The sequence below is a fragment of the Crinia signifera genome, chromosome 4 (assembly GCF_055691185.1).
Source record: "Crinia signifera chromosome 4, ASM5569118v1, whole genome shotgun sequence".
Lineage (NCBI taxonomy): Eukaryota > Metazoa > Chordata > Amphibia > Anura > Myobatrachidae > Crinia > Crinia signifera.
Window position 1 is genome coordinate 197,143,654 of NC_139220.1, and position 26,664 is coordinate 197,170,317.

General features: G+C 42.5%; 1 protein-coding gene across 8 annotated transcripts in view; it reads right to left on the reverse strand.

Moving 5' to 3' along the window:
- Window positions 1–3,143: 3,143 nt before the first annotated feature.
- The window catches only part of IL15RA (interleukin 15 receptor subunit alpha), an 85,727-nt gene continuing 62,206 nt past the window's right edge, over window positions 3,144–26,664 (reverse strand). For 6 of the 8 annotated variants that reach the window (XM_083183368.1, XM_083183370.1, XM_083183365.1 and 3 more), the window contains 4 exons: window positions 17,531–17,737; window positions 5,885–5,917; window positions 5,738–5,801; window positions 3,145–3,364 (listed from right to left, as the gene is read on the reverse strand). In XM_083183368.1, the coding sequence (XP_083039494.1) occupies window positions 3,241–3,364; window positions 5,738–5,801; window positions 5,885–5,917; window positions 17,531–17,737 (428 nt within the window). In that variant the 3' untranslated portion in view covers window positions 3,145–3,240. Of the gene's footprint in view, window positions 3,365–5,737; window positions 5,802–5,884; window positions 5,918–17,530; window positions 17,738–26,664 lie in introns of all 8 variants that reach the window. The other 2 variants (XM_083183372.1, XM_083183366.1) reach the window with 2 other exon arrangements.

The window sequence follows — 26,664 nt, forward strand, 5'->3', positions numbered from 1 at the left end:
GGTCAGGACCAAGGGTTGTAAAAAATAATCGATGAATTCTGAAATGTTCGATGTGATAGAATTCATTCCAGACACAATGGGTCTGCCTGGTGGGTGAGTTAAATTCTTATGAATTTTTGGGAGTAAATATATAATTGGAATGGTTGGTTCCTCATTCAATAAGAATTTTGTTTCTTTGTCACTCAAAATCCCTCTTTCTTTGTATCTCACTAGAGGAGTGTTCAGGTCTTTTTGTATCCTGTCTGTGGGATCAATCCGGATTTTCTGGTATGTACTTGTGTAGTCTAAATAACAAAAGTGTAGAAAAGTCCCAAGGCGCTATCCGTCCTTGCAGCCACCGACCCAAATGAAGGAGCACTCTGAACTCCTCACTGGCAGATGCTTTGGAACGAAGAAAGGTCTCGATGGCGCTGAACTGGTATGTCTCACGAAATGTGTGTTGCTCGTGATTAAGGGCAAATAAGTATATGAAAAAACGTATTAGAATTTTCAAAGATTTGATTAAACGAAGGTGTTCACAAAAAACTTAGTGGGGGGGGGGGGATTCGTACGCAAACTCACTGGTTAAATGTGTGGTAAAGGTGTATAAAGGTATCTTTTTAGGGGGTCCACCCGTGCAGATAGAATTAATATGAATACCAAGAAGGTTGAACAATGTCCTAAATGGCGTACCGTACTCACTGTATATACAGGAATTTGACGCCTATAAAGGTTTCTTTTGTTTACACTTGGTACGAAAAATAGTCAAATATCACAAATCGGTGCCTACCGTACTCACTATGCAGGTAGGTTGGATAAACATATAGCAGTTTCTTTAAACGGAGCACGGTCTCTCAAATTCTTATCAGCCCCTTCCCCAGGGGTATGCAGTATATACAAAGAGAGGACGACCGGTCTCAGTAAAAGGATTTATTACTGGTACAACTGATATGTGGCCAATTGGCCAATAGCCACAAACAGATAGTCCAATAAACACAGTAAAAACAAAGATTAAAACACTCACTTCTCTACTTGTGTAGTCTATTTATTGTTTAGTGCCCTCTGGTTCTTTCATATAAGTACCGTAAGTATATTTAATTAAAAAATGATACACTGCTGAAAAGTATTGGATGTGTTTTTATTTTCACATTATTGGGAATACTTTTATCTTGCAGGTTTATTAAAATGGACTAAAAAATTGTAAAAATAAATAGAATTCAGTATAGCTTGCTGGTTTTTATACAAAATAAAAACATAAGTATTACTACTGCCATGGACAACATAAATTTAATTTAAAAAAACAACATTTTTTTATGCATAGCTCCATAGCTTTTAGTTTTATTTAATAAATAATAAAAATACTATATAGCATTGCCCCATGACTGTTATTATTATATAGATGTTTAAAATAAGAATGGGAAGTTTTGAAATGTCTTAAAAGATTACATGATATGGGGAACAGGATGGACCATCATGTAATAATCAAATAACCTTTATGTATCAAGATTAGATGCATAGCACAGAGACTGAGGACGGTCGGATTCCCCCAGTCTCACAAAGTCTTAAAAATACTTGGGGCCAGATGCACTAAGCTTCAAAAAGTGATAAAATGGAGAGTGATAAACAACCAGCCAATCAGCTCCTACCTGTCATGTCACAGACTCTGTTTGAAAAATGTCTGGTAGGAGCTGAATGGTTGGTTGTTTATCACTCTCCATTTTATCACTTTTGAAGCTTAGTGCATCTTGCCCTTGGAGAGAATAAACCATCCCGTGGCTTGCTTTTATGAGATCATACACTAGCAACACTAACAACACTTGAGAAATGCTAATATACAGGTGATAGAGCCAAGGCACAAAGAGAGTTTTCAGCATCTATCCAATGCATGGCTATTCCCAAAATCGCTAGTTTACCAGTGAGATTTTCAAAGCTTTTTTTCTAGAGCTCAGGTTGTTGGTGGTCTATTTCTCTCCACTTCATGACTCTCCAAGCTTGGTGATATCTCACTGGGGTCAGATGCACTAAGGTGCTCTGGCCCATAGAAACCAAATATGCTGGAATGAAATGGCTGACCTCCTGCTCATAAATATTGGACAGATGTTTACATCAAATGAGTGAAAACAATACAACTGCTCCAAAGCCTTTGTACTCCTTTTGGTTTGAGTTACCATCCTTGTTGTTCTAATGGAAATCTAATGGTTTAGGTTGGGGAAAAAGTGCATAGATGTCAAACTGTCCATCTTTTGTGGGAGGTATCTCCTAGCTCCTAAACTGAGCATTGACCATTCTACTCAAACAATTTAGGCTAATCATTGATGTAGGTGGCTTGTGTCTATCAATTTAACCATATTCAGTGGTTTCAGGTTTAAGCCAAAAAATATCTCCCGAGTCCGTTTTATATATATCCGAAAGTGTGATATGCAATTACAGAAAACTTCAAAACGTAACCTTGTTCTTTATAATACAAATAAATGAAATGTCATAACAAATAACTACCTATAGAAGTATAATCCCACTGATTGCATTTGGGCCTGATGTCAGCTGATGCTTTTAGTACTGCATGTGTCCCGATGGTGTGCTTAAAGATGCTCCAGGATGGATTTGTGCCACTGCAATATTTACAAAATTGGCCTCCGGCATTCTAATGAAGATACAGCTGCGTCTGTGTGTGACTCAGATTAAGGGCATTGTCTGGGAGAGACAAAATGGTGGATAACCAATCCATATACCTTATAGAAGTGAACAATAATAAAAAAAACTATAATGCCACCATTTACTGACTCTCTCCGCAAGTGTACTGTGCAAGTATCATGTGTCCAGAAATACTCATCCTTCACACTGCTACATTGTCTCTGTAAGTCACACATGCCAGTCCTTTCCATAGAAACATAGAATTTGATTGCTGATAAGAACCATTTATATGTTTGCCATTTTCAGACACTTTCTGTTTTCTCTTCTTCAGGACTAATGTCCATAGTATAGAAACTCACAGATGATGAGCAGGAAAACCGCACTGTCAGGAACATATAGGGAGGAATGTAATAGAATGAGAGATTCAGAAAGTGAGAGATTTGGTAAGAAATCTCCAGTGTTTTTAAAGTGGCGATCATTTACACTGCAAAATCAAACTGGTTTAGCCGTGTAAATGATTGCCGCTTAAAAAAAACCTGGAGCTTTATTACCAAATCTCTCACTTTCTGAATCTCTCATCCTATTACATTTCCCCCATAATCTGCTACACAAATATGACATGATAGTACATTATAGAAATCCTGATTCTTCATTCTCTGCCAGTTGGGGAGATGGAGAGCTGTCATGTATATGTCTATGTTGCAGTGGCACATGAATATCTGCAATGACTTGCTGGGAATGTCTATTGCTGCACCTGGTGAGAAAACAAGTGGTATATTATTATCCCCAACAGAACTAAAGTAGCACACAAAAATGTTAGGATGAGCAAATGTATAGGTGGAAGAGAACTATAAGACATACATAGCACAATGTTAATAAGTATAGTTACATGTAACCCTTAGCTTACACAATTAGATTCTTTACCAGCACACTGATTAAAAATAACTGCAAAATTGCAAAGATACAGAATACTATAGCAAGAATTGCAAAAAAAGAAAACAAAAATATATCAAATATCAAAATGTATCAAACAACTGTATAAGTGTACGCCCTTTTCAAGGAGCATATCTCTCATGGCTGGTGAGGATATTTGTCTGCTAATGATGTTAAGCCCCATACACACTAGGCGATATTGTTCATAATATCACTCAGACTGGGCTTTCTGAGAGATACTGTTGACAATATCGCCTAGTATGTACGCTCCCTGTCATTAACGATGCACAGTCCCACACGTCATTAACGACCCGCTCCCTCGTCCAAGCATGTCTGGACGAGGGAGGTCATGCATGGCCGTCACACCCCCACAACCCCTCTGTTTCATGGTACTTCAGTGACTGTGATAAGTGTGCCTAGTTCTTCCTTTTTTTTTTTTTAAGTCGTTTTTATTGATTTTGCAATAACAAACAAATATTAGTGCAGACAGCAGTGTATCAATAGATCAAAAGGTGCATACAGGAGATATGTAACAACTAAAATATTGTATATACATAAGCTTAGAAAATCAACCATCCCCATTGGCACTGCCTAGTTCTGCTTTTGATAGCACCCCCTACCTTGAGGGCAACTTGCCATGAATGCACTTCCCAACTGAAATCTTTCCTCTTGATAAGGCATTGTAATTAACCTCAAACATTTTAAGATTATGTTCTCTAACTACCAATCATGTCGGGACCATGTGAACCTTAAAGGTAGTAGAAGCTAGTTTAACTTGGGAAACACAGAATACTAGAACTCAATGCATCTTTTGAAGTACAGTAACAGCAGTTTGATTGTAGAGGAGGTTGGTACACTTTAAATTCCAAAACTCAGACAAGTCATGCTTTATCCATAATACAATAGGATTTTTGCTGAGCCTCTGAACTTATTTTCCATAGAACTCCTGTATCTGAAAAATGTGACTGACAAGTAAAGTCTGGTGTTGGCTGTGGATGAAATCAAACAAAATTGACTTGTCTCAGTTGGCAAATGGAACTTATACATTCAGTAAAGGTAGTAGCTCCATCCAATTGCCTTGCTGGTAATTTGAGTATCTTTATTGTTCCAGGCTTTGGTTAACATGTTCTACCAGGCCATTGGTCATTGCATGAAAACCCGAAGACAGATCCAAAAGTATTTGTAGCAGTTTACAGAATAACATTCAGAACCATAATGGAAACTGAGGTCCTCTATTGAGATTATAGAGTGTTTGTAGCCAACTAATCTGTAAATATGTATTTAGGTACACTATTTAGGCAGTGTGTTAAGCACAGGGCGGTTTAAGAAGAATGAGATATTACCTATATTCATGACTCTACTACAATCAGAAAGCAGTAAGGACAATGTACTGGTTAACATTACTGCCTCACAGCACTGAGGTCATGGGTTCGATTCCCATCATGGGAATTTGTATATTCTCCCCGTGTTTGCGTGGGTTTATTCCGGGTACTCCGGTTTCCTCCCACAATCCAAAAATATACTGGTAGGTCAATTGGCTCCCAACAAAAATTAACCCTAGAATGTGTGTGTGTGTGTGTGTGTGCATATATGGTAGGGAATATAGATTGTAAGCTCCACTCAGGCAGGGACTGATGTGAATGCTCAAATATTCTCTGTTAAGAATATGGGTGGGCTATATTAACATAATAAATATAATAATAAAAATAATAATACCGGTAAGTTCATTATGATAACCTTAGGATAACTGGTAGGAATAGTTAGAGCATCATGGAATCTTGTAAATATCCCGTGGAAGTCGGCATTTGGGGGTGGTAACCTGATATTTTCTGGGAGTGTCAGAAAAAATTAATTGGTTCCCAGGTGTTTTAAGAGAGGGTATGTGTGATGTCAGCACCGGTCTCGATCAGACTTGCACAGACTGGGAAAATCCTTAATGAGGGAGTGAGTTGCATATGGATCTGTGAAAAGATACCGAATTGAAAAAAATTCGCAATTCACTCACAGATTTCCATTGGGCAGGTTTTTACTCTGTCTGGGCGGTAGCCAACTTGCTGTGACTTGCGAATGTGCATAGCATGTGGTTCTCTAGCACTTACCATTCATTTTGTCTGTTGGCCATGTTCTTCTATACAACAAGGAAATGTCAGCAAGGTACATAAATAAAAAAAGTCAAGAAAATAAATCCACATACCTTTTGAAGAAACAAAAGAGCAGGATGACGAATATAAGAATAACAAGTCCCCCAAATATGCCTACTATTAAAACAGAGAGTACAAATTACACTTATGTCATTCATTCCAAATAAGTCATTCTATGTGGAGTTATGTCTTTTTCTTACCTATTGCTTTAGTTTGTTGCTCCATGGTTGCTGCTTATGTAAAATAAGAACAAACAATGTCAGATATTCCATTGTATAACTGGTTAAAATATCAATGTTCAGAAATTCACATACATACAGTACACTTGACTCATTACCATGCACATATTACACCTGAATACATTTTTAAAATGATAAAGGTGCCAGACAAAGCTGGCTGCAAACGGCAATACACATAGGTCCAGAAAGACCGTCAAGATCAGAGTGAAATCTTAACGAGAGACTATAAATTATCAACTGGAATAGGGAAACGTGTAGCTATTGTACGATCACATATGCAGTCTAGACACAGAGATGGTCAAAATGGTTTCACATTTGTTTAAATTGGTTCATAAAGTAATAAATAAAATAATAAAGGAAGCATTTCCAATTACAAACTCTATCTGTGGTTTGGCCTAAGGGGATGCGGTCATTTTGATTGAAGGTAAATCATACCGAACCCGTCCTATGCCCATTTCCATTCAGTTTCAATCAGGGTGAACAAAGCAGAGCACCAAACTATGGGGTTATTTTGGTTCACTCTTTCTGACAAAATCCTTCTTAGATGGACAAAACCATGTGCACTGCAGGGGGGGGGGGGGCAGATGTGACATGTGCAGAGAGAATTAGATGTGGGTGAGTTATTTTGTTTCTGTGCAGGGTAAATACTGGCTGCTTTATTTTTACACTGCAAATAGATCTCACTTTGAAGTAAAACCCGACCCAAATCTAAATCTCTCTGCACAAGTAACATCTGCCCCACCTGCAGTGCACATGGTTTTGTCCATCTAAGAAGGAATTTGTCAGAAAGATTGAACTAGAATAAGGGCCTATGCAGTGCAATTACCTCTGTACAGTACTTAGACAGTTTTACTACCGTATGACAAGTTTTTATCTCTTTAATTACCACTGATTTTATGGCCAGTAAATACCTCACAAAGGAGCTAAATAAAAAAAATATAAAAGCCTCATGAATATGATAAAGTGTAGGTATCTGCGTTAGCCTGGTGCACAATATATGGCCCTTCGTTCTTGCAGCTCAGTTGCCCTGAGAGTCATGCTGGGTAAGACCGTTACAGTGTCTGAGGAACCAATAATCTGTTAGCAACTGGGCAATTGGCAAATACATTTTATGGGAATTGAGTTTTGGAAAAGAACATTTAACAGAGGTGCAACAAATTGCAGATACAATCACCATCATGCATTGCATTTGCAAATGTCTATTGCATTATCTAGCTAGTCTATAAAGAGAGCTGTGATGATGATGATGATTGATGATGGATTGTAGGATAATGTGTGGCTTGGATAGGACTGAGAACCCTTAAGAACAAATTACTTTATTTATAAAAGGCAGAATATTACATCCATTTCCAAGCTTTAGGCAAGAAGCATGGCAGATAAATAATCATATTGTACATTTCTAGAGTAAAGAAAACTAAAGTCATATGTCCATAAAATCTACTGAACATTGATTTTAAAGAGAGAACACACACAATGGGGGAAATTTACAAAGATGTGAGTTGTATTTCACATGGGATGTTGCTATGGGCAACCAATCAGAATCTAATTCTTATTTATTTAGCACCCACTAGAAGATAATAGACAGGATCTGATTGGTTTCCCAAAGTAACATCTCAGGTGAACTACAACTCCCATCTTAGTAAATTTCCCCCAATGAATCCATAAAGTGCTGTGTTTACAGCCACACCATGTGTGTCATCCTTATCATCATGGCCCCCCTGTCTCACGTCTTCCTTTTCTGCTAATAATAGAACACTGACATTTAGATTTTGGTTACTTTTATTGCACCTCAACGTGAAAAAAAATTGCATTTTAATAGCTGTTTTATACCATTACTTCTTCCTTACATTAATAGACTATGCTGTGCAGCATTTGTCCATTACAGGATGTCACTACAGCAGGTTTATCTGTAGTGGTCAGGCTACATTGTCATGGAGAGCAGTAATCCCCTGATGCTTATACATTGTAACATCGTCTCCCCTCTCAGCTGGGGGAGACTGGGGAAGCTCTCCAGCTCTTTCACTTATGGAACTTCCAGTCTCAGAATGCTGGGATTTGTAGTTCCACAGCAAGTGAAGAGCAACAGGCGTGTACAGCACATTTTCTTGGTTGATAACACTTCGCCATCCCTAAAAACAAAGTTAGAATAAACACATTCAGGCTTTCCGTACAGTTTTTTATGAGGATACAATACACTACTCGTCTCACTCACGCAGACATTTATCGTAAGAAAACACATTATGCTTTCCTGTTACTTATCCTGGTATGATCAGCGCTGACAAGTGATTTTATTGCAACCAAGATCAAAGGGATCTGGAAAGTATAAATGTTTATTAATAACATACAGTCTTTTCAATTCAATTGTTGATGGGAAACTCAAATAACCCCGCAGCACAAGTCTTTTTTTCTCGCATGAATGATATAATCTGTGGTAACTAACCTAATAAGTTTTTATGAAGTTAGCACAACCTCGACATTGGCAATGCTGTACCTGTGGTCTACCTGAATTATGCAGAAGGTGTTTGACACTGTGCCACATAAGAGGCTGATTAGGAAAATGCAGGATTTGAGAGGTATGCGGTCCCTGGGTCAACAGTGACTAGGTCGCCACCCACTAATGGTCAACAGTGACTAGGCCGACACCTGGAAATCCTCAAGGTCAACATTGACAGGTCAACACAAGCTTAAGGTTGACACACGTTTTCCACTTTTTTGGTGTAGACCGACTTGGTTTATACTTTACAATTGGGCATAAAGTGAGAATAGTGCGCTGAGGGCAGCGAGCTATCCGAGGAGACGTGGTACACTCATATAGTGTCCTTGTCGACAGACAAAAATTTGAAAGACTCTTGTCAACCTTTTGAGTGTCTACCATGTCTATGTCGACCTTAAGTTTGTGTTGACCTTCTAACAATGTCGACCATTAGTGGTCTCTGTCTACCGTTAGTGGTCGAACTAGTGACTGTCAACCCAGACATTATTGACCCACTATACCAGGCATGTCCAAAGTCCGGCCCGGGGGCCAATTGCGACCCGTGATGTCACTTCAAGCGGCCCGCAGCCAGAAGCGGGCGGCTGGAGGCTGACGTGGGACGCACAACACAGGACTCTAGAGGTGGGAACCCGGCGAGTGTGCCTTTACCTTGCTGGCTTGCTGTATGCATTGGTGAGGGGGTGCCGGCTGCCACTGTGAGACGCGTTTGCCGTCTTTCAGATGATTATGTGTCCAACTCCTGCAATTATATATCACCCCCCACCGCGATCACAGTGACAGCAGTGTGCGGGGAGGGGGAAGCAGCAAAGGGGAAGGGCTGCGGCGGGAGCCCAAGCATCTGTCTCCTGCAGGGAATGGAGGCAGTATGTGGTACATTTAGAGAAGGGTGGGCAGGCTGGGAGACATAGTAAATGGGGGCAGAGTGGGGGGCATACAGTGAATGGGGTACATACAGCAAAGGAGGAGCAGTTTATGGGAATATACAGTGAAAGGGGCGGAGTGGGGGACATACAGTGAATGGGGGCAGGCTGAGGGAAATAGTGAATGGGGGCAGGCTGGAGGACATACAGTGAATGTGGGCAGGCTGAGGGAATATACAGTGAAGGAGGGGCATGCTGGGGGACATACAGTGAATGGGGGAAGAGTGGGGGATATACAGTGAATGGGGCAGAGTGGGGGGCATACAGTGAATGGGGCAGAGTGTGGAGAATACAGTGAATGAGGCAGAGTGGGGGGACATGCAGTGAATGGGGTAGAGTGGGGGGCATAAAGTGAATGGGGGCAGGCTGGGGTAAATTTGGAGGAGGGGCAGGCGTGGAATATACAGTGAAGGGCATGCTGGGGGACATACAGTAAGTGGGGGAACGCTGGGGGACATACAGTGAATGGGGGCAGAGTGGGGGACCATTCTGATGTGATTAATGGTTCAAAGAATGTCAGGCTGAATGGTCGGCTCCCACACATTTACACCTCACCATATCTGGCCCTCTTTGCAAACAGTTTGGACACCCCTGCACTATACCGTAACCGATTTGAGAATAGGGGTTACAATTTGGGTAAGAAATTGGCTGCAGGATAGAGAACAGAGGGTGGTTGTAAATGGTGCATTTTCAAGTTGGATCCCTTCACTGGAGGGTCTCCACTTCCCCAGGATCCCTGCCCAGACTGACCAGTCAGGAGGTAAATGCTTTGGTCGAGGGGACTTATATAAAAAGTCTCCCCCTGCCTGCAGCATTACCCTGCTGGCTGGTTGGGCCCAGTGTTGGTTCTATAAAATGTCACTTCAGACTTGTCTGTGTGTTCTTTAATATTCAGTGTTATCACTCAGCTTTTAGGGGGTTAATCTTACAACCACGCAGGGTCTGGGCCCATAACCTTTTGGCAGAGTACAGTATATAGTGGTGCTTGTGGTGTTGTTAGATGACACACTGTTTGGAAACTTAACCAGGAATGCAGGTTTATTGTAGTAATGAGTACAGAGTTAACAGGTAGTTAAAGGATATATATCACAGGAAGGTATACACAGGTGTATGGTGCAGGTACTTATTGTTGTCCTGCAGATTGATGGAATGCTGGAGGGTAAAGGAGTAGAGGTATGGAGGTCTCTCTGTGTACTGTAGAAGTATGCACAGCCTTGCAGAATGGAAGCTTGAGGTCTGTGAGGCAGCCAGCGGGCTAGCGCTGCGGCGCTATGTGCAGGGAACTTCCGGCGGGCAGTAAGTGACAGGTCAGTACTCTCCGGCGGGGTCTGTATGCTGGGGATCTGCACACTACTACGGTGGCATTCTGAGACTCTCATAGCAGGCTCCCCCTCCTCTACACAGCGCTGATTTCTCCCCTCACACAGGAGTTAGGCACGCTGTCGGCTCTCAGCACACACAGCTCTCGCTGACAGGAGGCACGCAGACTACTGTGATAAGGGCATGCTGATGGCTGACAGGCTGAGCGTGCTGTCAGTCGAATCTAACAGTGTGCGGGGACCAGACTGCCCACTGGCAGGAACGGTTGGGTGCAAAGGGATACTGCCACTGCTGGCTGAGGCTGCTGCTACCACCAATAAAACAGGTGCAGAGTGCACCTTACCAACAAATATGCCACTCCACAAGGCACTAGTTATACCTCATCTAGAATTTGGAGTGTAAAAGTTACATTATAGAACTAGAAAAAGTCCAGAGAAGGGCAACCAAGCCAATAAGAGATGGAGTGTTTAAGCTACGAGACAGATTAGCCAAATTGGGAATGTTTACGCTGGAAAAGAGGACATTAAAGAAGGTACATGCTTAATATTTACAAAATTATAAGGGGGCAATTTAATAAATTATTAAGCAACCTCTTTATTTTAAGGTCGGAGATTAGGACACATAGGCTTGAGCTCAGACTAGAGAAAAGAAGATTCTGTACCCTTAAAAGGGAAGGCTTTTTACAGTCAGCTAAATAAAGGTACGGAACTCTCTTCCAGGAGATGTGGTGTTAGCACACACAATGACTACATTTAAAAACGTTTAGACAAACATTTATTGGAAAAAAACTCTCATGGGTAAAACCCATATCCTCTATTTATCCCAGTAAACGGTTGAACTTGATGAACGTACATATATTGTTGTGATTCCGGGTGTTACCCAGCAGCTGTGACTGCTGTTTAGGACGGCCACAGTGAATCCTACACTATCTCTGTTGATTCGCCCCCAAAGAATGACCTGTACCCCCTATATGTCTGGATCTGCCAACCAATCAAAAATGTGGAGAATATTTTAAACAATTTCCCATCAATGTAATTAGGTGGCCAATTTGATCATGTAGATCAGTGGTTCCCAACCTGTGGTACGCGTAAAAAAAAGCCTCCAGGCTCCCTCAACCCGCCACAGCCTCTCTGCGCTCCCCCCTCAGTGCGTGCCGCCGTCCCCCAGTGCATGCTTGATGTTGTAGTCATCCCTCCCTCCCCGGCTTTTACTTCCTGTTGGCTTGATGTCTGTGGAAGCCGACAGGTTGAGCGGACACGGCGCCAACCTAATCAGCGGCGGGATAGGACCAGCGGGAAGGACGGAAGCTGCACCATCAGCGCTATCAGGGTAGAGTGCACTGCGGGAGGGTACGGGACGCCAGCCCCCCGCACCACCGACCTGTATCTGAAACTGTGACTTTACCCCCAGCTATCGCTACCCCACCGCCCCCATTGTGCTGCCTGACAGCACAAGTTCTACATATCTGCCTTTAAGGTATCTGTTTTACTGGGACAGGTTAGCGGGGGTGGGGTTGGGTAGGTTACACTTGTACTGGGGATGGCAGCGGGTAGAGAGATATACACACAGGGATACCTCTCTCTCTCCCCCTCTCGCTCGCTCTCTCTCCCCCTCCCCCCTCCCTCCCCCTCTCTCTCTCACCCCCTCTCTCTCTCCCCCACACCCCTCAAATGAGGCCACACCCCTTTTAGGCCACGCCCCCTAAAATTTTCGCGAAGGGGTACTCATAAATGAAAATCCTAATCAAGGGTACGGGAGACAAAAAAGGTTGGGAACCACTGATGTAGATGATTAGTCCTAGGAAACCTTTACTTTTATTAACTGGCACAACTTAAATGACACTTTGAATTTTTAAATATGGGTTACTTATTTATTATTTATTTTATTAACAGTTTCTTATATAGCGCATCCATAGTTGAACATTCACATCATTCCCTGTCCCAGTGGAGCTTACAATCTATATTCCCTACCACATGTACACGCACACACAGACATTCTAGGGTTCATTTTTGTTGGAAGCCAATTGACCTACAGTGCCAGTATATATTTGGGTTGTAAGAGGAATCCAAGTACCTGGAGTAAACCCACGCAAACACAGGGAGAATATACAAACTCCGCACAGTTAGGGCCATGGTGGGAATCGAACCCATGACCTCAGCACTGTGAGGCAGTAATACTAATCATTACACCGTCCGTTATGGACTAGTTATACTTTTTTATAGGTAGTAAAACTAAGAAAAGTCACACCACCATGTTGTAAATAATATTAAGTATATTTAAAAACATACAAAATGTGTTTTAATAGTATTTATGTATATTTCTGTGCAAAGGAGAAAATATATATCTCACAGACTCTCAATTCCTTAATATTTAATTGTCAATTCCCTACCAAAAATATTCTAGTTACTGTACTTTGGAACACTTGCTCCTGAGGAAGCTGGGAGACCTTACCCAGGGAAACGTGTAGAGCCTTTCAGAACCCCAATACCCTGACAGGATTCAGTATTAAATCCCGGCGTTCAAAATCCCGACGCCGGAATCCCGACCGCCAAAATCCCGACAAGGGGGGGACGTGGATCGCCCCCCCTTGCGGGCCCGGTGCCTCGCTACGCTCGGCACACTTATTTATTCTCCCTCCGAGGGTGTCGTGGCCACCCACGGAGGGAGAAAGTGTCGGGATTTCAGCGGTCGGGATTCCGGCGTCGGGATTTTGAACGCCGGGATCCTGACCACAGGGATTTACACTGCATCCCCCCTGACACCACCAAAACTCCTGAGGATTACAAATTGGCATCAAATCACCTACTGGAATTGGGACTAGTACTCTCTATCTGGTCATCTTTTACAAGCTCAAAGATTGGACCTGCAGCGACTGACACAATTCTCCCAGGTACACCGGACAAGCTACCAGAACATTTATTCACCATCTTATTATGCATCTGGAACCGGCCACCTGGTAATATATTGCTGCTAATATTAGAGACCTTCCCTCCAGTTATATATTATCCTGGCTATAGGAGTCTAAAAGTGTCCAAAGGGTATCATGCCAAACCTTTTAACCATATTCCCATGTGTCCAGCCCATATATATATTTTTTATATGTATGTGTTTAATTATATGTGTTTAATTTTTAATAAATCTTTTTAATATCCAGAAACCGTCATTCTCCGAATAATTTGAGAAACAAGCCAGCGCTGGTTACGCTTTCTTTTATCCGTACTTTGAAATATACCTTATTCAAAAAAATCTTAGTATTGTCAGAGGTGCACCCAGGAATCAATTTACATTATTTATTTATTTATTTACAGTTTCTTATATAGCGCAGCATATTCCATTGCGCTTTACAATTGGAAACAATAGTGATTAAACAAACTGGTTGGAAACAAACCGACATAGAGGTAGGAGGGCCCTGCTCGCAAGCTTACAGTTTACATAGAACAAAACCAAAATAGAAAGTATTTATATATGGTGCACTCGCTGGATTGATTGACCAACTAATATAGTAGTAAAGTAGGTTTATCAAAATCATTCAAATTTGCAACATTAAAACATTAGAGTCCACACCTGAAAGAGACTAGTGTGTCCACTGGAAAACATGAACTGATACAAGTAATACCCCATTCTCATTGCCGCAAAAATTCGCCTATTTTCCGGGGCAAATGGAAATTTTCCGTGTCGCGTGTGTAAAAAGGGTCTTTGTGAAATTCTCGGGTGTTATGCTCTGGGAATTACACACGGGTTTTTTGCAGGGTTTTTCCTGGGGAATACACGGGTGTGTGGCATTGTGAACAGGTTCGACCCGGGTTTTTCTCACAAAATGCAAAAAAGCAAGTTCATTGCATTGCTCAAAGCTGCTTTTTAAACAGCCAATCAAAGCAGCTCTTAGATGCGACACACTTGATGGCAGGCATAGGGGAATCAGTGTGAACGGGGCAGACACAGGAATTTCCCGGGTCTAAGGTGCAGTATGAATGGGGTCTGTAGAGCTGAGGTGCTCTGTGCCCCGCCAAAAACACGGAAACAAAAACCCGGGATTTTGCAGGGGCGGCAATGAGAACGCAGCATAACAGAGACCAACTGAGTAGGCGTCCAACAAGAAACGGTCACCAGCCAGGCTGTGCAGAGAAGAATGCCTTTTAACAGAAAATACAGACTCCACAGAGAGCCCTGACTCCTAATTAAAAATCTAATGCTGCTGCACACAATGTCCTGGCTGGGTCAGGTACTGCTGTTGCTACCTGGATTCCTAACAGCTGGGATCATAATCCTTAGAGGCCAATGTGATGCAGCAACCTGGTCACCTACTGTAGCAACACTACAAAGATGAGCCTTGATGTTTATTCTCAATATCCAATAAAACCTGTCTAAAGCAAGCAACACAATTTATATAGCAAAAACAGAAGAGAAGACAACACAATTAAAATGTGAAAGTGTGCTCGTGAAATAAAATACTTGTCTCTAAATACTGTCTGATGGAATTATTTTATATAATGTAATCCTACATTTTTATCAAATTCAATTTAATTGATGACCATAATATAAATGATATCAATAATATCCAGGATGTTCAATCACCCTTCATTTCAAGGAGATAATATACATAATAGTATGACATAACTTGCAAGCTACTGTATATATGGTACAAATATGATTGACAGCAATATTATCACATGTATCCCATATTATAGGTGTTGCCCATTAAAAGTATTTAGTCATTGCTTTATTATATCCATACATCATTTCTTCCCAATTTCTTATTACTTGAATCAGGGTATTATATTCCGTGTAACATTTCTCCTGTATCTCAAATTAATGAGTGAGAATAGAATGGGACTTAATGGTATTGGCTCTTTATACTTTGGGGCAGCAGGAACAGTGTGTTTCATGACATCGGCGGCCCGGGACCGCCCACAACTGTGACGTCAGCGGGCCCGGTCGCCCCCCCCCAGCACCCTACCCGCACAAAATCCTAGGGTGAACACTATGTATGCGCTATATACATTACTGATAATTAAATATGGTCACCAGTGTTTTGTGTGCTCATAGAGGGTGATTCATTACTGTTCACTAAGAAGCAGTTGGTGACTGCTTATCGATTGGCTTAACACCACCTTTCCGAACTACCGCCCCCAGCATTCAGTTAAGACTCCGCCCTGCTAGAGTGAAATTTCCGCTTGCGAATCAATATGCTTGCTGTGCGAATGGGTGTGTACAGCTAAACATCCATTCGCATCTGAGCAAATATTTTCAAAGCCCATCGTAACAGGCCCAACATCTAATGATTTTTACACTGGCCACAACTCATCGCAGGTGCCGCTTAGCCCAGGACGTTCTTGGCGCCTGAAAACAGGCGTATCTGGCCTGTTGCGGATGTCACCCACCCTCATCTAAAACGCTCGGGAACATCTGTGTTTCCCTGACACGCCTAGCGTCCTTCTTTTTAACACTCCCACTAAATGGCTGGTTTTCACCCCCAGACAACTACTTCCTGTCAATCACCTTGTGAACAGCATGCGAACCGTACGCATGCGCAGTATATTCATAATCAGCCGCAATGCGAATTCGCAGCCGATTAGAATCCTATGCTATAAATCTATAAATCCCATTCAATGAACTGTAAAACACCTTAGACCACACACTACATTTGTATTAGATAGATATCAGTGCTGTGCATCCAGTAGTTCTTTTTTTTATTAAAGAATGATGTTCCAATCTTATGTGATGCTAAAGTGATTGTTGGTCATGTAGTGTTCACTGCGCACTCCCACTATCGCCTCATTGGATGTCAGTGCCGCTTCTTTAGCAACTAATGGTCTCATTATCACTATAGGGGTTATTTTGGTTCACTCTTTCTGACAAATTGCTTCTTAGATGGACAAAACCATGTGCACTGCAGGTGCGGCAGATGTTACTTGTGGAGAGAGAATTCGATTTGGGTGGGGTTTTACTTCAAAGTGAGATCTATATTGCAGTGTAAAAATAAAGCAGTCAGTATTTTCCCTGCACAGAAACAAAATAACTCACCCAAATCGAATTCTCTCTGTACCTTTTATATATGCCCCCTGCAGTGCACATGGTTTTGTCCATCTAAGAAGGAATTTGTCAGAAAGAGTGAACCAAAATAACCCCCTATATATGGTAATGCTTGCACTCTGTGAACTTAAAAATCATCAAACAATCCTCTGTGTTTATTAATAAATAACTCATTCTTATTCAGTAATAAATACAGAGGATTAGTTTATGATTTTCAAGCTCAGAGTGCAAACTTAAAAAATTACAGTACATGATATAAAATAGTTCTGATTACATCAGACAGCATTTAGAGACACGTATTTTATTTCACCATCACATTTTCACATTTTAATTGTACTGTCTTTTTCTAGAATATTGTCACAATACCTTACTTGCTTTAAAAACACATTTATTCAGAATTAAGAGTAAAAGTTAGATTTTAATGTTGCAATGTTTGGATTCTTGTGGGTGTCAAAAATACTTTACTACTATGGGGCGGGGGGGTTATTAAATTATGTCCTGGATATTTCTGACTGACAAAATATCCGGCATGGTTAAAAAACACATGGATTAGCAAATTACTCACCAATCCATGTGTTTTTTTGTCGAAATTTAGTCGGTTTTCAATGATTTTTTTGACATTTCGCCGATGCAGTTTAGACGTTTAAAAAAAAAAATGAAACTGCATCGGACGAATCATATCTAAAAACTGTCCAAAAACGCCCGTGATTAAATAATAAAGTAATTTTGTATACCATAGTCAATAAGTCCAGCAATTGCTCCAGTTAAAAATAATTTGGAATTGTTCAATAAGAAAAGCTATGCTTTTTTCTTTTACCTTGATAGTGTCATTTAACTCACCTGGTGAGCCTGTTGTTTGTCCTTGCGTTGTTGTATCATTCGTAGAGGTTTCTTTTACGGCAGGGGTTTGTCCAGGATCTTGCGTTAATTGTGTTGTTTTTGAATTTGTTGTAGAGGTCTCATGGATCTGCTCTGTTGATGTTGATAAACTTGCTGTGAATGCGTCTACTTTTGTAGAAGATGTGGAAGCAGGACTTGAGCTTGACCCTAGATACAATATTTAGAATATATATAGGTTGTCTGAGGTCCGGCACTCTGAATCAACATAGATATAATAAGTGAGGTGCGGTGCATGTGTGTAAAAAGAAATAAGTGATTATTCATATCTTCACTCTCAGTTTTCTGAATTAATTCAGTGGTATTATTTTTGTATATATAATCAGGCGATATTAAATTATTTATGATATACCTATATCCAATTGATAACAATTACAGCAGCACTAAACTAATATGCTTTGCTTGTGAATGCATATTATATAGAGTAATCCACATTTAAGATACTGTAAATTTAGACTTACTTTATTTAATATTGGCATAGAAGCATTTACGGTATCTGTTTATGGACCTTTCTAGATGAGAATTCGGTACTTGTTTAGTTTCACGGGGGCCGATATATATATTGGATGCGATATCGGCCGATCCGATGCGATTTTTTACCTATTCATAACCCCGCTATTGACTACGCATGGAGTTGATTTTATATAGTGTGGCGAGCGCAGTAATCTGCGTCCGCTCGCCACGCTTCGGGCTCGGTGGCTCGCCACACTATATAGAATCAACTCCATGCGTAGTGGATAGTGAGGTTATGAACAGATTAAAAAATCACATCAGATTGGCCGATATCGCATCCGATATATCGGCCGCCGTGAAACTAAACAAGTACAGAGAATTCTCTATGGTATTAAATATTTTCTAATATAAAAAAAAAAAACAGTTTTATGTGATTTATTATTATTTATCATTTATTGTTTGACCGGTCATTATTTAATTTCATTAATATTTACATGTGGTTAAATCCTTCCATGCCAATATTAAATCAAGAAGAGCGGTATATCTAAATTTACAGTGGTATAATACTGAAATAAATGTAAAAATGCCTAATAGATGTAAGGAACGAGAGTTAGAGTTACACAAAAATATTTAATTCTCATACAAATATGAGAAATCTGCACATTACTAGGGCCCTTATTTTGATTCGTGCGGTACGGCCCGCGTGCGGCCGTACCGCCGATGTTTTTCTTCTGCACATGCGCAGAGGTCAATCTGCGCATGTGCAGCCCCCTTCGCCGCAGACGGATTTCGTCCGCCGCAAAGGGGGCGTATAGGGGCGTGAGAGGCTTCATGCCCTCATTTCCCTATGTGTACGCCCCGCGTTTCATGGGCGTTCCCATGCAAACGCGGGGCGTACGCATGGTAATGAGGGCATGACGCCACTCATGGGGGCGGAAAGCTGACGTCGGCGGATGTCAGCTTTCAGCCCCCATACAAGCTACCACACGGACGATTGTCCGTGTGGTCTCAGCTTGCGGGAGCTGCCGCGGCGTGCGGCCCTGCCTTCGATGGTCGTCGACCATCGAATGCAGGGGGCAGCTCCCACCATGGTGGAGGCGTACGCCTCCACCATTTTCGTGCAGATCGCCAGCCGTCCGTGTACGGACGGCCGTGGCGATCCGTAGTGTGGGCGGGGATACGTCTGGTGCGGTCGGAGCCGCATATGCGGCTCGACCGCACCAACCAGAATAAGGGCCTCGATGTGGGGTCAAATGTAATAGGGTGTGACAATCAGAAAGTGAGAGATCTTGGGAGAGTTTTCACATTTTTTTTTTAAAAGTGGCAACCATTTACACTGAAAAACCAGTGTAAAAAAAACAGGTTGGTTTTGTCATGTAAATGATTGCTGCTTTAAAAAAATTTGAAAATTCTCCCAAAATCTTTCACTTTATTTTTTTTATTTTTTATTTTGCAGTAAATGTCTAAACTTTTGACATAATAAACAATAGAGACAAAGAAGCAAGTAATACGGAGGGTTACAGATCTAGGGTCTTATTCTAGTTCACTCTTTCTGACAAGATCCTTCTTAGATGGACAAAACCATGTGCACTGCAGGTGGGGCAGATGTAACATGTGCAGAGAGAATTAGATTTGTGCGAGTTATTTTGTTTCTGTGCAGGGTAAGTACTGGCTGCTTTATTTCTACACTGCAATATAGATCTCACTTTGAAGTACCATCTGCCCACCTGCAGTGCATCTAAGTGCATTTTGTACATCTAAGAAGGATTTTGTCAGAAAGAGTGAACTAAAATAAGGCCCATAGTGAGGTGGGCCAGAAAGAGTCAGTGAGGTGAGCCACAAAGAGGCCATAAATGAAGTAACATTCAAGGCGTAAGGTCTCAAAAAATCCAGTCAAATCCTGCTCAAACAATAAAAACTTAGCATATAAACAGAAAAAGAGAATGGAGAGAAAATACAAAATAAAAGAGATAGAGACAAGAAAGAGGGGAGGGGCTGGTGCATGTGTGGCCTTCCTATCGTCTATGCAAAATCTGCAAAGAGAAGATTTTCCTCAGTCCATCATTAAGTAAACAAAATCTAGATATAGAAAAAGGGGGGTGGGTGGAGCGCTAAGAGCAATAATTGGTTTTACAATCAGTTTCTATCAACATGAAAAATGTATTTCTAAAATAAAATCCTCAATCAGTGTGCAATTGCACTGGGTAGGTATATAATCAATGCATGGATAGCATAATATATTGCACAAAATGTATAATATTACAGAACATTAAAAATGTACATTATAGTATGAAAAATAAAAAATTGTGAAAAATGGGTCTGATACTTATGGTCTGGAGTCCCGTTTCACCCAAGGGTGGGAGACGATGGTATTTGAACAATCCTGGGGTCAATCCTTGTATAGCTGAAAGGGGATAGGGTCCATTTAACCTTGCTGGATTCTTTTTTCACGCTGGAGGATGATGTTAGAGCCCCTGTTGGAGTGCGGGGAGTCCTCAACAATGGTGCGGAATTTGTAATCCTTATTGTGCAGGTGGTGGTTCCCAGGTGGATATTGCAGCTGTTTGACCCAGGTGTTGCAAAGTGGGGGAAATCGGTCTCCAATATTGTAATAGTGAGAGGTGGTGGGAGTCAGACCAAAGATGCCCAATTAAAATCAGCAGGTGCTCCCTGACATGTTTCGCCGTCCAACTGACAGCTTTTTCAAACCTTTGAAAAAGCTGTCTTTATTGTACATAAAGAATGCAAAAAACAGACGATAACAAATATCACACATATACCGTGTCGCAGCACAGCCAAAACACAGTACACATGCAAACAGTATAGTACATATTATAAAATACAGTACAAGATAAACTCACACTATAGACTATACTATGCACTATGCATTCTAACGGTAACATTTACACAACAGTATACAAGACTATGGGTGTGGAGGGTAGGGGGTGAGGGAGGAGGAATCACATGCCCGAAGCTTTATTGACCAGACAGACACATATAAGGGGAGGGCAATAAATAGAATACATCAACAAAACAACAGACATTGTGAAGTGAGGGGGAAGGGGCCACGGTCCCAAAGTCTTATAAAACAGTCCAAACAAGGGGAAAGGACCAGAAGAAAAGGAGTTTAGTCCTCTTCTTCCTCAGGGCTATCCCGAATGGAATAGTCTCTGAGCAGGCTGTGAACCAGCCTGCGGCAGTCCTGAACGGACATTCTCTCCCTCCGCAATATGAGACGATTTCTGGCAAACCACAAAGCGTCCTTAACACAGTTTATAAGGCGCCAGGCTTCCTGGGTCGCCCCATATGTGTGGGTGCCCGGGAATAGTCCATACAGTACCGAAAGGTATGAAAAACAGTTCCTGGGCACGGAGTCCTTGAATTCAGTCTCTAGGGCATCCAACAACAACTGTGCGTAGGTGCAGTCCCAGAAGATGTGCATGGAGGTTTCTTCATGCACAAAGCACCAGGGACAATGTCTATACCTACACAAGTTTCGGGAGTGCATGAATGACCGGTGAGGCAAACCCCCCTGAATGGCCATCCATGACATGTCTTTGTGTCTATTTGTGAGCCTTTTGGAGGCCACATACTCCCAGACAAACTTGGCAGTTGCTGAAGGGAGCCCTGAAATCGGTTCCATGACATCTTTGGCTCTGATGAGCTTGTGGACCGTTTTAGGTTTCCACAAGTCGGGTTTCAATCCCTCCAGTTGGTGCTCCCTCACAAACTTGGACACATCCAGGTAGAACCATGGAGTAGTCCAGTTGTAAGGGATGGAGCTGTCCCACTTGTCCCATTTAAGGGTCCTCCACAATGGTAGGAGGAAGAAGCGGGACATGGAGTTACCCGCAGAGCCGGCACAATTGTCAATCAAAGTTCTGCGGATACAGTTACATGCAAAGAAGGCTCTCAGCATAGTTGGAATGTCTGGAATGCCTTTGCCACCTTTGAGGGGATCTTTGTACATAACAATCCGCTTGACTCTGTCCATTTTGGAGCCCCAGATGAAGTGGAAAACGGCCCGTGTGATGGCCTTGCAGATCGTGGCCAGAGGTGGCCAGGCCTGGGCAGTATACTGAAGAACAGGAAGAATCTCATTCCGCAGCACAAGTGTTTTCCCTTCGATGGTAAGGTCTCTGAGACTCCACAATCCCAGTTTCTGACGCATTGTCGCAAGTCTTTCATCCCAGCACTTCAGGGCCGCTCCATCTCCCCCGAACCAGACACCCAGGATTTTGATAAGGTCTGGTTTTACCGTGAATGGGAATGGAGTGGAGGACGACAGGTGCCACTTTCCGAAGAGCATAGCCTCTGACTTCCCAAGGTTGACCCTTGCGCCTGAAGCACGGCCGAAATCTTCGCAGGTCTGGACGAGGGCTGTCACCGATCTCTGGTTTGCGCAGAACACAGTGACGTCATCCATGTACAGCGAACACTTGGCCTCTGGGTGGTCTGGACCCGGTGCGGTGATCCCTCTGATCTCTTGATTTATTCTATCTCTTTGAAAAAGCTGTCAGTTGGACGGCGAAACATGGCAGGGAGCACCTGCTGATTTTAATTGGGCATCTTTGGTCTGACTCCCACCACCTCTCACTATTACAATATTGGAGACCAATTTCCCCCACTTTGCATGTGTACATATGTACATTTTTAATGTTCTTTAATATTATACATTTTGTGCAATATATTATGCTATCCATGCATTGATTGTATACCTACCCAGTGCAATTGCACACTGATTGAGGATTTTATTTTAGAAATACATTTTTCATGTTGATAGAAACCAATTATTGCTCTTAGCGCTCCACCCACCCCCCTTTTTCCATTGTAATTTCACCAGGGGATTGACACCCCCCCCAGTAGGAGCAGCTTGACAAACCACCCCAGTAGGCGCCCTATAACTATAAGCCACTGGGCTATTAGTTTTTTTTTTTTTTTTTTTTAAAACACGTTTTATTGTAAAGGTCACAGTTGAACATAGTCATATCAAGGCGATAACACAGCCCTTGTTTGACAACAAGACACCGCGCAGGGTGACCAATATTTTCAATTTAACTGATAAACAATATCTGAATGCATACATGAACATAAAAAGTAGAAAGTAGACAATACAAGGGAAAGGTATGGGGAAGGATAGGTAATGGGACACCTATGTCTGTACTTCATGAGAGGCGTAGGAGTGGGTATATCTTGTGGTATAACAGGTTTAAAGTATTCCTAGGTTAGAGCTTCTTCTAAATGGTCGAACAGTATTCAATTCAATTGGCGGATCAGGAACCATGAGGTGTTTTCGTATAGACGTAATATTTGTGATTGGGTGTCACTAGGCAGGGTTTCAATATATGGCCCCCATTTCTTATAGAATCTCATTACCCCAGACTCAATGTCTGGTATTGTCGCTTGTCTTTCCATATAAAGGGTATTTAACAATGTACTTTTAGTTTCCGAAATAGATGGGGCCGTTTTTTTTATCCAGTGCTTCATTACCAATTTTTTCGCTATGCCTAGTATCACTGTTATAACAGGTAGCAGGGTTTTCTTTTTCCCCCGCCATTCCCATTCCCCCATTTCCAAAAGTAAGCAGGCCGTGGGGTTTTTCGTCAGTGTCAAATGAAAGGTGCAATTTACAAATGCTAATAGCTTATTCCAGTATGTAGCAACTTTGCCGCACTGCCAAAGGTTGTGAAAAAAGGTGGCCCTTTTTTGTCCACACTTAACACAGGAGTCAGGTTCTCCAGGAAGCAGGTGTGCCCTTTGTATCGGGGCCACGTATGCTCTGTTCAACACCTTCCAGTGCACCTCCTGGAGGGCCGCTGAATGAAGGTATTTATTGGTCGATTGGCAGTGCCGCAAAACCCCCCCACAATCTGGTAGCGTGGGTATATCTGTTTTCCAAGCTGACATAGATCTCTTCCACTTTTTCTCCCCTTCCGTGACTCTCGCCTCTGCATAGTAATACCTCAGCCTATATGTCCCTGTCTGAGCCAATACCATAATGTTGTGAATTGGATCTTTGTCTCCTCCCTCCGGGCCAGCCGGAGGCAGGGACTGGATCATATGCCGAACTTGTAAAAACATGAAGAAGTGGCTCTGTGCTAAGCCAAATTTATCTTTCAGATCCGTGAAGGACCTCAGAGGACCTCCCGGATCATATACATCCCTGATCGCCGCCAGACCCGCCTTCCTCCAGGTCAAAAACTGGGGGTTATCCAATCCTGGGGTAAATCCTGGGTTGCCCCAGAGTGTTATATGCCGTGAGACCCGGGGGGATCTTCTCAATGTCTTATTAGTATGTAACCATGCTTTATATGTATCTCTGAATAAAATGTTATCCAGTATGTCTTGTCTGATCATATTTTGGGGGGAATGAAGTAGTGCTGCTGGGGAGAACGGGGCAAACAGGGCTTCTTCAATTGCTTGGTTAGTAAATGTAGAGTGTTGCCAGAACCAGTCTGATATGTACCTAAAGCAGACTGCCCTGCTAAACATTGCAGGATCGGGGACATTAAGTCCTCCCTCGGATCTAGGTAATTGTAGTTTTGAATACGCCACTTTGGGCTTCTTATCTGCCCATAAAAACTTTGAAAAGACCCTCTGTACTATAGAGCAGTCATGTCGGGTGAGGGATAGGGGTATCATTTGGAGCAAGTAGGACAGTTTAGGGAATGCTATACTTTTAATGACCGCTGCCCTGCCCATCGTGGAGATGGGAAGGGAGGACCATCTCTGAAGGAGAGCTGATATTTCTGCTATCACTGGACGGAAATTTACGGAGTAGATCTCTGATACAGAGTGAGGGATACGAATGCCTAAGTACTTCATAGTGTGGCCTGCCACTGCGAACTGGGTCAAGGGAGATCCCGGGGTGAGAGGGCCTCTGGGTCCTGTAAGGATCATCAACTCAGATTTGTTATAATTGACTTTGAATCCGGAAAAGGACCCGAATCTCTCAATTATAGAGATTATTTCTGGTATGGCTACTTCAGGGTTTGACAGGAATACCAGCATATCGTCGGCAAAAAGCGCCAACTTGGCTTCCTCACTCCCAACTTTGATTCCCTTGTAAATGGCTGATGATCTGAGGGCCACGGCCAACGGTTCCAGGGCCAGGGCGAATAACAGCGGGGATAGTGGGCATCCCTGTCGGGTGCCTCTTTGTATGTGAAAGGGTTGGGAAAGGTATCCGTTGTTAAGTATTTGAGTGGCAGGTTCTGTGTATAGAGTTTGGAGTAGGGCTGTGAATTGCGGGGGGGCTCCGAATCTGTGCAACGTTTCCAGGACGTGGTCCCAGGTGATCAGATCAAATGCCTTCTCCGCATCCAGGGAGAGAACTACGTTCTGATCCCCGGATGGGTGAGCCTTGAGCCACTCCATAACTGCTAGCAATTTACGTATATTTACAACGGACTGGCGCCCCCACACAAATCCCGACTGATCTGGATGTACTAGGTGTGGGAGTGTCATTTTGAGCCTATCAGACATCACTTTAGTGAATAGCTTATAATCTGTATTTAGTAAGGAGATCGGTCTATACGAGCTAGGGTCTTCAGGGTCTCTTCCTGGTTTAGGGAGAAGTCGGATAATGGCCGAGTTAAAATATTTAGGGAGGGCCTCACCAGACATGACTGCGTTAAATGTTGCCGCTAAAGGGGAAGCCAATTTGGGGGCCATAATCTTATAGTATTCATTGGCAAATCCGTCCGGGCCTGGAGATTTCCCATTTTTAAGCCCTTTTATTGTAGCCTGGATCTCCTCAGGGGTAACGGGTAAGGTCAGGGATTCCTTTTGAGCATCAGTAAAGCATGGTAACTTAAGATTGGCCCAAAAGTCTTTTTTTGCTGTGCTGTCTATCACAGGGGAGGAGTAAAGAGCTGAATAAAATCGTTGGAACACTTCCGCAATGTCGGCATTGGTTTTCCTCAATGCTCCCATGGGGTCCCTGACTGCTCTTATGATGTTAGGAGGGCGCCTGCCCGCTAGCAAATGCGTTAAGAGCTTCCCTGCCTTGTTACCAAACCGGTAAAATTTACTATTTTTGAGGAAACTGAATTTCTTCTCGAGGCCCGTCAGGATGTTGTCAAAATTCGTCTTGTCCCTATGATAATTAGCTTTATTGGGCTCTGTGGGGTTATTCTTAAAGGTGACATATGAGGCCGTCAGGCGTGTTTGGGCTTCTAGGTAACTTTTGTTTAGGTCCTTGTCTCGTTTGCTACAATAAGACATAATGTTTCCCCTGAGCACAACCTTAGAGGATTGCCAGAATAGCAGAGGATTAGTTGTTTCCAGGTCTGCATGTGTGTGTTTGAAATCCATCCAGGCCGCCTCCAACATGGATCTGAACTGGATGGAGTTTGCCAGGTATGCTGGAAAGCGCCATTGGCGAATCGGGCCCTTGTCGACCTGGGCAGCAAGCTGAACCCAGCACAATGCATGATCGGAAAGGCTAATTGTCTCAATCTTTGCCTCCGTCACCCTGGGAAATACGTGTCTGGGGATCAATATGTAATCTATTCTGGAGAGGGTGCCATGTGCAGCAGAGAGGCATGTATAGTCCCTCTCCACTGGGTAGCATGTCCTCCAGGCATCTACTAACTGGTAACGGTCACATAGAGAGGCAATAG